General features: G+C 37.7%; 1 protein-coding gene and 1 long non-coding RNA gene across 19 annotated transcripts in view; one reads left to right on the top strand and one right to left on the bottom strand.

The window, feature by feature from the left end:
* LOC308646401 overlaps nt 1-10,237 on the top strand; it is a 39,878-nt gene extending 29,641 nt beyond the window's left edge. For both annotated transcript variants that reach the window (XR_014021376.1, XR_014021377.1), the window contains 2 exons: nt 7,113-7,161; nt 7,964-10,237. This is a non-coding gene — a long non-coding RNA (uncharacterized lncRNA). The remainder of the gene's footprint in view (nt 1-7,112; nt 7,162-7,963) is intronic.
* The window catches only part of TTLL5 (tubulin tyrosine ligase like 5), a 268,480-nt gene that overhangs the window by 248,896 nt on the left and 6,367 nt on the right, over nt 1-13,217 (bottom strand). For all 17 annotated transcript variants that reach the window (XR_014021375.1, XM_081289244.1, XM_081289238.1 and 14 more), the window contains exons 3-4: nt 12,928-13,034; nt 1,093-1,175 (exon numbers count right to left, since the gene is read on the bottom strand). Coding sequence is in view for 16 of the 17 variants with exons in the window: in XM_081289244.1 (XP_081145370.1) it covers nt 1,093-1,175; nt 12,928-13,034 (190 nt within the window). In the remaining variant the exon portion in view is untranslated. The remainder of the gene's footprint in view (nt 1-1,092; nt 1,176-12,927; nt 13,035-13,217) is intronic.

The raw sequence follows: 13,217 nt of genomic DNA, 5'->3' as shown, positions 1-13,217 counted from the left end.
TTGTCACAAAACACAAGATAATCATGTTTAAAGAATGAGAAAATTGGGGAAATCCTAGATGCACAAAATAGAATAAATTAACCTCCTGTATAGAACTTGATACTATCTCATATCCTCTGGCATATCAAAGTCTGAGATCAGGGCCCAACCCCAAAACTCCTTCCTCAGACTTTCCTTATGCCATTACAGATAGATGCTGATCAGAACTAAAACCTTACAATAGTCAACCAACTTAGACCATTCATTCATTCATTCATTAAAATTCCTATGACCCTTCATTAAATAATTAAGAACTCCATACCTATTATGTAATAGGACCATGATAACACTGGTGATAAAAGAGCAACAATACAGAATATAAATGGATATGACAATGTCCCCAAATATCTCCTCTTTATAGAATAAGGAGAGATCTCAATCTGAGTTATCTCCTTATTCTATAAGGAGCTAGCAATCAGACTTCCATCATTATTCTCAAAGTATCTAGAGTGGAAGTCTCTTGAGCATTTTTACCTATCCTTTTTGATAACAACATCCCAATTTCCCATGTTTCTTTGGAGGACCTGCCAATCCCCCACAAACCCTCTCCCCAAGTCAGTGGATTTGTGAACCAAGCCAGACTGAAGTCCAGTAACTTCTATGGCCATTCCTTGAGGAACTAGAGATTCCTGACCCTAGATCTCCAAGGCTGTCCTGGTCTCCCTCTTTCCAAAGACTTGACTTTGGGCTTTTCCTCTGATTCCACCAGCCATCCTCTGCATACCTTTCCTATAAATCCCTTTTGGTTAAACTGAGTCTGTTTCTGTTGCTTGCAATCAAAGAACCTTAACTGGGTAACAGACAATTCCTTTATGGGCAGCTCTGCCTCTAGTTGAAGTCTAAGAACATTAAAAAAAAAAAATCCTGTGAAAATTCTTTCCATGTATAAGAAGAAACTGATAAAACCACTCAGCAATTCAATCCAATTCTGCCATCATCACTAAGCATGAGAACCAAGTACTTTTCAGAGCTAGCTCTGGTAAATGATACGGTTAGATGGCTAGGATTTTCAGCTTTTAAGCAAACCAGGTGAGATAGTAAAATTGAGCTTACTTCATGAAATCCATGGGCTGTCAGAATGCTGCGTACCAAGCGACTGTCTGTTCGCACAATCTTATAAGACAAATGATAGCGTTCTAAAGAAAAAAACAGAATCAAGTTCAGAAAACTGAATATCAACTGTAAAAATAAAATGAACTGTAACATGATGGCTTGCTTAAATATGCTCATTAACATTATACTCCTACTCTTAAAAGTACTACTAAAAGTTGAAAGTATCTGGGATCAAAGGTCCTTACCCTGAGACTCTTTGGGGTTCACTAATTGGATAAGAGGCAAAATGTCCATCTTTATTTTTGCCAGTTTCTGGTTAAAATTTAGCAATGCCTTCAATGAGGAAAATGGACAGCAAAGCACACAGTACTGACAGCATCTGTGAGCCTACCCCCAACAGATGTCAGGCATTCTAAAACTGCTTCACAGTTGTTACAATTAGCTCAAAATATCACTCATTCTCATCACAGTATTTATGAATTACCCAAGTTAATTCCACTAGATGTGTTATTCAATGCACTGATTTTTTTTAAAAAAAGCATACATACCACAATGTTTTAAAATATTTTCATTACTATATTTCAACACAACTGATTTCTTTTGAATCACTTATACTTTTTTAATCAACTTAACAACATTATCCTTTGGTTTTGGGGGATTGGCTTATTTCACTTATCAAGGCAGTCTCCAGTTCCATCCATTTACTTTCACTTCTCTTTATGAGTGAGTAGTAAATACTTCTTACTGAGTAGTAAGTACTCGTATATATGTACCAGATTTTCTTTATCCATTCATCTGTTCTATATGTCAAAATATATTCTACTGTCATGTATAACTAATAAGAATTAAAAAAAAAGAATCCCAATCACCATATAAAGTCAATGTGTGACTGTAGTCTACTTAATGGAAGAAACTATGGCTTATTCACTGTTGTTACCCCTGAGCTATAGTTATAAGAGTATTAACTATGTATATAAACTGCACAATAAAAACCTACTGAAAAAAGAAACAGAAAGCAAACATTATCCTAGGGCTGAGGGTTTAGCTCAGTGGTAGAATGTTTGGGTAACATTCTCAAGTGCCTAGATCCAATCCCCAGTTCTGCAAAAAAGTTTAAACAAATAAAAACATTATCCTAAGAAGAGCCCCTTAGGTGTCTCCAGACTGCCAAGAGGGTCCACTGTACCCAAAAGACTTAGAACCCTGCTCTAGGTAGCCCTGAGTCCAATAAAACTGATTTCCAGCATATTAGAAACTGGTGGCACAGCTGCCCTTTCAGGACAGGCCCACACTACCCAGGTCAGCACAGTACCCTGCCTGCTTCCCTCATGCACACTTCTTGCTAGATCCCTGCAAGCATCTGTGCTTATAAGCCCTGTCTGGAAGGAAAACCTATGATCACACGGGGTTTTGATATATCCTCAAAGACTAACAGTAAATTCAATCTCTTTCTATGTGCAACAACAAACTGGGAAAGTTAGCTAAGAATCCTACAGGACAATATTTTAAGAGGAATTCATACGGAACAATTTCTGAATGCGTACGGTACAGACACAAAGAGATTCTAGAATAATATTCAGCCTCTGTAGTCAAAGATGACCATTTCTTTTTTAAAATTTAGGTGAAAATCCTCATAAATCCGCTGCTCCTTGCCCAGCCCTGATAGGAGCTCCATGCCAAGCAGATACAGAAAGACAGGCATGAATACACGGACACCCCGCACTTCTTGTAGCAAGTTTTCAAAGCCCAGTCACAGACTTCCTGGTGATCGTCACTGTTCATGTTGTCTTTACAGCATGGCATAAGAAAGAGTGCGGTAATTTGCATTTACTTCAGCACAGAACAGGATACAAGAGCAGGACAGGGCGCAGCTCACCAAAACATGTTCTGATTCCAAGTTGGGGAAGGAAAGCACAAGATGAGCCTGCAACAGGTTACTTTTCAAAAACGAGAGAAATGCTCAAAAACTGATTGGGAACAGGCCATAAGAGCTTCAAAGGGCGCCCAATGACCAAATTGGAGACAATTTGAACGTAAAATTGAAAAGTTATAGAAAATTATACAATTTGGATGTTAGGTGAACCCCCACCCCTTGGCAAAGTGCCAGTTAATGTAGGAATGTTAAGAGGTGAAATGTCTCGATTTTGAGAGCCGTGACCTCTTCAGTCCATCCTAGTTTAAATAGACTGGATGGATGGAACTGTAGGCAGGTGGAGTGTGGCTGTGGGAACTGGGTCACTGGGGGCATGTCCTAGAAAGCTTCATCTTCCCTGTGGCTTCTTCCCACCTCTCTCCTGACTTCACCATGAGCTGCATAGTTTTCCTCCACTGGGCCCTTCCCCTATGATGTGATGCCTCATCTTAGGCCCAAAGCAATGGAATCCACCATCTATGCACTAAGACCTCTAAAACCATAAGCCCCAAACAACTTTCCCTCCAAGTTGTTCTTGTCAGGTATTTTGGTCACAGCAACACAAAAAAAGAGTTAGGTTATAACGCACTTATAAAAAAAGAATCCATGAATCGACACAGATAAGAAAGTAAGAAGGCACAATGGCTTTCTTTTGCTGCTATAACAAATTGCCACATTTGGCAGTTTAAACAGAAATGCATCATTTCATAGCCCTGGAGGTCAAAAGTCTAACACAGATTTTCCCAGGCTCACACTAAAGAAACAGACATCTATGTTCCCTCCTGCAGGCTTGGGGCACCATTTGTTTCCCTCCCTTTTCCAGCTTCTAGTGGCCACCCCATTCCCTCATTTGTGGCTTATGGTCTCTCCTCTTCCACTTTCAAGGCAACAATTTCAGGTTTGGTCTTTCTCATGTCGCATCAATCACCTCTTCTACTTCTTTCTTCCCTGGTGAAGAACACTTATCATTGTGTTGGGCCTACTTAGACAATTCAGGATAATCTCCTTATCTTAAGGTCATCTGGTTAGCAACTTTAATTCTCCTTTGCCATATAAGGTAATAGTTGACAGGTTTCAGAGATTAGGACATGGACATACTGAGTGGGGGAGAATCCAGGGTCTACCTCTGACCCCCAAAGATTCACACCTTTCTCACATGCAAAAGACATTCACCCTATCCTAACATCCCTATCAACTCAAAGTTTAAAATCTCATCTAAATTTATCGCCTCAAAATTTCCAAATTTCATCACCTAAATAAGTAAAGCTGGGACTCTGGGTATCATTCAACCTGGGGCAGAATTGCTTTCCATCTGTGGACCTGAAAAATAGGAACAAGTTATTTGCACCCAAATACAATGGAAGTACAGCACAGAAAACCAGCTACAGATATTCTTGTTCAAAACAGGACGAAATTACTGAGCACAATGGTGCACATCTATAATCTTGGCTATTACACAGACTAAGGCAGGAGTTTCCCAAGTTCAAGGTCAGCCTGGGCAACTCAATGAGACCCTATCTCAAAATAAAAAATAAAAAGGACTGGGGGAAGGTAACTCACTGGTAAGGAATCCCTAGGTTTAATCCCTAGTACCTGAACAACAACAACAAAAAATTAAAAATAATAAATAAAAATAAAAAGGGCTGGGGACATAGCACCCCTAGGTTCAATTCCCAGTACCACAAAAACACCAAGGGGAGGGGTAGAAAAGTGAAAGGAAAAAAAAAAAGGAGTCACAGTTCTCAATAATTTAAAAATCAAGCAAGGCAAGCATCATTAGATTTGAAGACCTCAGAATAATGCTCATGATTCACAGGTCTATCCTCCGAAGTTGAGGATCCATCCTTGGATTTATCTTTCCTTTTCCATAAAAGTTAGCACATTTTTGCAGCTAAGTAATTTTGTCATCTGGCTTCTTGCCTATAGAATGTGGTGGCCCAACAGCCTTCTTTCACTTCATCCTTAATCATTCTTTCGTCTCATCTTTCAGTCCAAGCTGGCAGCGTATTTTCTGTTATAACATTCTAAACAAGCTTGCAGGTCCCTTCTGCATGGATTCACTCCATTAGACAAGAGAGTACTGCACAGATCTTCCCTAGATAATTTCATTTTCAGGCTCTCTTTCTGCATCTTCAAAAAAGGCAATGGCAGGACTAATCCTTCTCACATCACATCTCTCTGACTCTCCAGCTTCTCTCTTCCACTTTAAAGAACTCTTGAGATTACATAGGGCCCTCTTGAATAATCTCCTTATTTTAGGATCATCTGATTAAGAATCTTAATTCCTTCTACAACCTCAATTGCCCTGTGCCAAATAAAGTTATCATATTCACAGATTCTAGGAATTACGAGGTAGACATCTTTGAAGGACTATTATTCTGCCAACCCCAGAAGGGAAAGCTCTTGTTCACCAAAAATCAAGCTAATAAATGGAGAAAGAAAGATCAAAATGGAAAATCACCACTTGACAAAACCCCTAAAAGATTCAAACAAGAATAGATGGATTCCAATAGGTGAGAGACTATTGGGGAATTGAAGACACACACATCTGAAAATATCTCTACAGAGCATGCCTGTAACAGACAACACACCTTTATGGCAAAGCAATCTGAAAACACTATCTTCACCAAAGGCTCAAATCTGCCTTCACCAATGATGCAAAAGGATAACATCACATGCTTCTAACAGTGACACACTGAGAAGGATACAACTTCACTAAGTGATATTCCTATGTATGTTTAAAAATCTGAACCTAGGGGCTGGGGATGTGGCTCAAGTGGTAATGCGCTCGCCTGGCATGCGTGAGGCACTGGGTTCGATTCTCAGCACCACATAAAAATATATTGTGTACACCTAAAACTAAAAAAAAAATTAAAAATATTTTTTAAAAATCTGAACTTAAACATATGGCAACAGTCAGAAAAGGATAACAGTCCAATTTAAGGATTTATCTATAAAATACCTAGCCAGGAATATTTTAAAAGGTCAATTTCATGAAACTCATACAGAAAAGGTCTGGAAAAGGATTGTAGATTAAAGTAGACCAAAAAAAAAAAAAAAAAGACAATTAAATGTAATCTCTGATTAGATCCTAGACAGAAAAACAAAACAAAGGCTACAAAGGACAAAATTGAAGCAATGTGAATGTGCACAGGGACTGTAGTTTAAAGAATGGTAGTTTACCAAGGACAGATTACTCTTGTTCTATGGAGATGCCCTTATTCTCAGGAGATACCTACTGAGGAACATTTAAGGCCCGGGAGTAGTTGAACTAATTCTCAAACGTTCTTTTGTTTTGGTACCCCAGTGCTCTTAACCATTGAGGCACATCCCCAGCCCTTTTTTGTATTTTATTTTAGAGACAGGATCTCACTAAGTTGCATAAGGCTTCACTAAATTGCTGAAGCTGGCTTTGAACTTGCGATCCTCCGGCCTCAGCCTCCAGAGCCACTGGGATTACAGGCGTGCACCACTGTGGCCAGCTCAAATGGTTCATTTTGCTAGCATGGTAAACTGTTCATAATTGGTGAACCTGCTTGTCTGAAGATTTGCAATTTTTCTAAATAAAATGTTTAGAAGAATGAAAGAAAATTGGATCTTTTCATTAAAATGGTGATTACTAACATCTCCATTTTGGCACATGCAAAAGCCAAAGCATCATCAACTATGCAATTCCTGCTGGAAGCTAGGAGTACCCTGAGTCTATGTGTGTTCTGCAGCCTCTGCCTCAGTGCCTGGCTGTGGGGAAGGTAAGGGTGTAGGGAAAAAAGGTGGCTACCTGAGGACTGGGAGAGAAGTGGGAATAACAAGAGAAAGTGTATGTTTCTATAGCCAAAGTGCCAGGGTTCAAATCCTGGTTCTACAACTTCCTGCCTGTAATATTCCACAAGTTACTTAATTTTTCTACATTTAATTTCCTCCCCTGTAAAAAGGAATTGATACTATTTATTTCATAGGATAAATGTAAAGTTTCAGAACATTATTGCTACATAGTAAAATTATTTTATATATAAAATAGCTATTGACATATAGTGTCATGCATAGTATTATGTAGCAAATAAAAAGTTAAAAGCCATTAATATTCTTTCACCTATTTATCCCAATATAGAAAAAAATTGCAATCTCCACCGTACTCAGTGGCAGACCTGATTCTCACAGTGAGTAAGCACTATGCAGTAACCAACCACCTAATCAACCCCCTACCACCTAACCATAACCCAGCTCAGAGAAGATGAACATATTCCAAAAGGAGAGTGCAAGAAGAAAGGATGGAATGAGACATGTTCTACATCAATAGCCCTCTGTGTCCAGTGCTAGTTAGTAATATATCTTAGACCAGAGGTTATAAAATGGTGACCTAAGAAAGAGACCAGAACTGCATATAGGTCTGATTATTGCTCAATGTGGTTTTAAATAAAACTGAATTAGTAATTAGTTGATAACCTTTGAAAATTGGAAGAATTCATATAAAATCTAGATTTTTGAGCTTTTCTTGAAAAACCTGGCAACCTCGGTATGACAGCTAATTTTATATGTCATCTTGACTGAGCCCTGTTTTAAATGTTATCCTGACTGTTTATGCCTAAACATTATTTCTAAGTATGTCTGTGAGGGTGTCTTCAGAAGAGATTAGCATTTGAATTTGCTGAGCAAAGAAGACTACCCTCCCAAGTGTGCGTGGGCATCATCCAATTCACCGAGGGCATGAACAGAACATGAAGATGGTTCAATTTGCTCTGCTCCAGGTCTGCCTGAGCTGAGACAGAGATCTTCCCTGCCCTTAGCACTCCTTGTTCCCAGGCCTCAGACTCACACTGGAATCTATGCGACTGGTTCTTTACCACTCAGGCCTTCAAACTGCATCACCAGTTTCCATAATTGTATGTGCCAATATACATATTAAATACCTTCTCCTTCCTCTCCCTCCCTCATCATGTTCTATTGTTTCTATGTCTCTAGAGAACCCTGAAAATACACATTAATTTTCTCTATCATGGCAAGAGTCAACTGAAGAATTACAAGTGCAAACCAAACCTGCCCAACTGCCCAAGGAAGAATCACCTTATTCCACATAAAAACAAAAGGCAGGACATGGTCTCCTTCATCACCTGCAAACTGCCAATGATCCTGTTTCTGATCTCTGATCAAGCAAGCACCACTTCAGTTCTACTATGAGACTATGGAATTCCTCTTCCACAACCACTCACATGTGCCCTAGGAGGCAACCTGGAGTGCTAGGATCTGCGGAAAGTTCCCGGATTGACTTTAGTAAAGCAAATAAAATAAGAAACCAATAATCCAACTGTCAGCACAGAAGAACCTAGGGAGTAGTCAAGGTCCCTAAGGGGTTTAGATAAAAACAGCACGGGAAACCAGAATGAAGATAAAACTGATATATTGGACTTTTAGAATAAAACTATAACCTCTTAAATTGACAACATACTGTAGCTGTGCCCTAGTATCAGAAAAGTAGGTCCATATCAATGTTACTCAATACAGTAGTCATTAGCCACATAAGGTTAATGAGCATAGAAATGTGACCAGTTTGACAGAGGACTGAAATTTTTTATTTTATTTAAACTTAATTAATTAAAATTTAAATTTAAAAATTGAAACTCAATTAAGTCAGTAGAAAACAAGGACTGGAGCAAAATGATAAAGTACATGATTAATATACACAAAACCCTGGGTCCAATCCCAGCACAAAAAAAGAAAACAGTTATTAGAAAACATCTTTGAAACAACCTGACTAAATGAATTTACTTTTTCAACTAAAATCTTTATGAAATCTCAACATAAATCAAATATTTACAATGAAAATTTTGTACCAAATTAAGATATACCCAAAATGCAAAATTCATACTAGCTATAAAATATCTTATTAATGATTTTTATTTGAAGTAAATATGGGAAGAATGTTTGAATATATTGGGTTAAATAATATATTATTAATTTCAACTTTCAAATTTAATAATACATAGCTTATATCATACTTCTATTGCTAATCTACAAATACAAACTTATTAAATAGACACAGAGACAAATTATAAAAAGATGCTTCATTCTACAAAAAGCTTACTTTAAGTTGAAAATACCTCTGTTGCCTCTAATACACAATCTTAATTACATGTTTGAAGTACATACAATTTGGAGAAAAAAAGTTTATAGTAAGAAGAGTCATCTTCTTAGATCAGTTCACAAATAAAGCATGAGAAAGCATACTATACCAAATTATTAACAGTGATTTCAATAAATATTTAATAGATAAACAGAAAAAAAGAAGTTGGCACCTAACACTATGAAATCAACAGAAGGTAACTAATGCCCCAGATAATTTCTCAAGGGATTTAACTACAGGCTTAAGATCTGAGCAAATCTATGTTCCATGTCAGCTGGTTAAGAGACAGAGAAAGGGGAAAAAAGTTGAAGACCAAAAGTGTACAATTCAGATAAGCAAATAGGTCATTCAAAATTGCCTTTTCATAAAAGGTGAAGAAAATTATTAAACCTCAAGGAACTAGGAAAGGTAGAGAAAAGTTTCATGTCTTTTTCCCCCTAGTCACGGGAATGTGTAAAGAAAAAAAAAGCAAAGATTTATAAATTATAGAAAATAGTAATTGCTTGAATAGCAAGATGATAATATTCATGAATATTATTTTCCAATAAATGATAGGTATTCTAAAAAAGAAGGTTCTGCTTATTGTCATAGGATACATGGATTATTTTATGTGACAGGAGACCAAAAGAGGCCTGTGTTGTAGGGATAATTAACTTCTGTTGTTTTTTTTCCCATCTTAGATATTTGGGCTCAAATTACATTCAGAGGGAGCTTCTCAACACAAGCTTCAGTTACTCAGGCTTCAGAGAAAACAGGAATGAGCCATGTCCCTTTAAGTGGTAACCTAGCAACTTACTGAGGGGATTAGAACACAAGGACCCTTGGGGAGGAAGAGGATTCAAATCCCAAAAGCAGATTCACAGTTCTCTGAACTCCTGGATTATCATGGGGTAACTGCAGACCTTAAAGCCATTTAACAGTAGAGCAGATCCTGTTCATCAAGTAGAGTGAGAGGCACAAGTTCTGAGTGCCCACCATGTGCCTGACATTAAACAATCTCATTTGATCCTCACAATGCCTGCAAGGTAGAAGTTATCCCATTTAACTAATAATGAAACTGATTAAAAGAGTTTAAGAGACTTGCCCAAGACTCATAGCTAGTAAATGTCAATCATTGAGAACCCAAGTATGGACTCTCTACTACACCAAATGATGGTCCTTATCCATACTGATATAACCCTTGAAAACAGACTAACCCCAGGACTCAGCACAGCTTAGTGATTTACAAACTTGAGTGCACTCCCTATCAACATCCCAATGGCCAATTTTACAGGGATAAAACTGATCCTAAAATTCTTATACAAATTGCAAAGAATTACAAAGGACCCTGAATGGCCTAAACAATCTTAAAAAAGAACAACAATATTAGAGGCCTTTGTGGAAGCAACCTAGATCCCTTCAATAGATGAATGGATTAAAAAATGTGGCATTTATACACAATGGAATATTACTGAGCAATAAAAGAGAAAAAATCATGGCATTTGCAGGTAAATGGGTGGAGTTGGAGAAGATAATGCTAAGTGAAGTTAGCCAATCCCAAAAAACCAAATGCCGAATGTTTTCTCTGATATAAGGAGGCTGGTTCATAGTGGGATAGGAAGGGGGGAGCATGGGAGGAATAGAGGAACTCTACACAGGGCAGAGGGGTGGGAGTGGGCAGGGGAATGATGGTGGAATGTGATGGACATCATTATCCAAAGTACATAAATGAAGACACGAATTGGTGTGAATATACTTTGTATACAACTAGAGGTATGAAAAATTGTGCTCTATATGTGTGATATGAATTGTAATGCATTCCGCTATCATATATAAAAAATAATTTTAAAAAGATTTTTTAAAAAATTAGAGGTCTTACACTTCCCTACTTCAAAACTTAATACAATGTAATAGTACCCACATAGTATGCTATCAGAATAAGGATAAATGTACACAACAATGGCATATAAAGAGTCTAGAAATGCATCCATAAATCTATGGTAAACTGATTTTTTAATATATATTTTTTAGTTGTAGATGGACACAATACCTTTGTTTATTTATTTATTTACATGTGGTGCTGAGGATCAAACCCAGTTGCCTCACACATTCTAGGCAAGCACTCTACCACCGAGCTACAACCCCAGCCCAGTCAATTAATTAATTAATTTATTTATTTTTGGGTATTGGGGCTTGAATTCAGGGGCACTCAATCACTGAGCTACGTCCCCAGCCCTATGTTGTATTTTATTTAGAGATAGGGTCTCATTGCTAAGCACCTCACCATTGCTGAGGCTGGTTTAACTCAAGATCCTCCTGTCTCAGCCTCCTAAGCTACTGGGATTATAGGTATGCTCCACTGCCCTCGACTCAATTAATTTTTGATGACAATGCCACAACCATTCAATGGGGAAAGAATGGTTTCCTCAACTAATCATGCCAGAACAAGAATGAAGGTGGTCTTTTACAAAATACAATATTAAAAAAATTAACTCAAAATAAATCAAAGACTATTTAGCTTAGGGTTAGGATTGTGGCTCAGAGGTAGAGCCACATGCATGCACATAAGACATTTCTCCAAAGAAGGCATACAAATGGCCAAGCACATGAAAGCACACAAAAAGATGATCACTGTCATTAGTCATTAGGGAAATGAAAATCAAAACCATAATATCACTTCATACCCACCAGATGACTATAATCTATAAAACAGAAAACAACAAATATTTGTGAGATTAAAGCAAAATTGGAAGCCATTATCATTTTGGTGAAAACGTAAAATGAAGCAGCTGCTGTGGAAACAGTTTGACAGCTCCTTAAAGTTCAACAGAAGCGAAGCACAGCGGTTCACACCTGTAATTCCAGTTTCTCAGGAGGCTGAGGCAGGAGGATTCAAGTTCAAGACCAGCCCCAGCAACTTAGCGAGACCCTGTCTCAAAATAAAACTTAATAAAGGGGTCAGAATGGTAGAGTGCCCCTGGGTTTGACTCCAACTACCACAAAAAAAAAGAGAGAGAATTATCTAATAATTCATTCCCGAGTCATACTCAAAAGAATTGAAAACAGGTACCTGAACAAAACCTTGTCCAAAACCCTCAGAGCAGCACTATTCACCACAGACAAAAGGTAGAAACACCAAAAATATCATTTGATAAAAGGATAAATTAAATTGGTATATCCATTCAATGGAATACTATCCAGTCATAAAAACGAATGAAGGACTGATACATGCTCCAACATGGACAGACCCTGCCAATATGCTAAGTGAAAGAACCCACACACACAGAAGGCACAATTGTATGATTCCATTTCTATGAAATATCTACAGTAGGCAAATCCATAGAGACCAAAAGTAGATTAGAAGTTTCTGGGGGCTGGTGGCATAGAAAGTGACTGCTTAATGGGTATGGGCTTTAATTTCTTTTTTCTTTTTGTTTTGTTTTTTTGCAGACCTGGGGGATTACACCCAGGGCTTTTTCATGCTAGGCAAGCCCTCTACCACTGAGCTACACCTTACTTCTGGGATAATGTCTCAGACTGTGGTGATGGTGCACAACATTGAGAATGTACTAAATGCCAATGAAATGTGCAACCTAAAATGGTAAATTTTGTCACACATAATTTATCACAATTAAATATATATACAAACACACACAAACATGCATGCACATATAATTTTAAAAATTTTAAATAATCTTCAAGTAACAACTTAATAGATTTTTCTCATGGCCAAGGCCTTTTCTCTATCCATACGTCATACTAATGTTTTCCAAAGTTGTCAGGAAAGTTGACCAGCTCTGCCCTCTGTGGGAGAGGTTATACCTACCTCCAATTACTCGAATATTGTTGTCCTTTGTCAGAATGGCCTCAGCATGGAATACCAAAACTGGAATTCTCCTGCAGCCTCCAGTCCACATGATACATGGATGATCCCTACAAACATAACAAAAGTCTTCAATAATTTTCAGCTCAAAATCTGAATTAACTTTAAGCAAATTACTATGGTTTGATGCTTAGCAACTTTCCCCTTCTTTCTAGAATAAGAACCCCAAATATCCTGTGGAAAAATCACTCATCTTCAATTCTTAGCCAGGGTTTTCAGAATGACTCTTGAGA

This window comes from Spermophilus citellus, assembly GCF_964194105.1.
Source record: "Spermophilus citellus genome assembly, chromosome: 4".
NCBI classification, from domain to species: Eukaryota; Metazoa; Chordata; class Mammalia; order Rodentia; family Sciuridae; genus Spermophilus; species Spermophilus citellus.
Note: the sequence above shows the minus strand (reverse complement) of the source record. Positions and strands in the feature narration are given on the sequence as shown.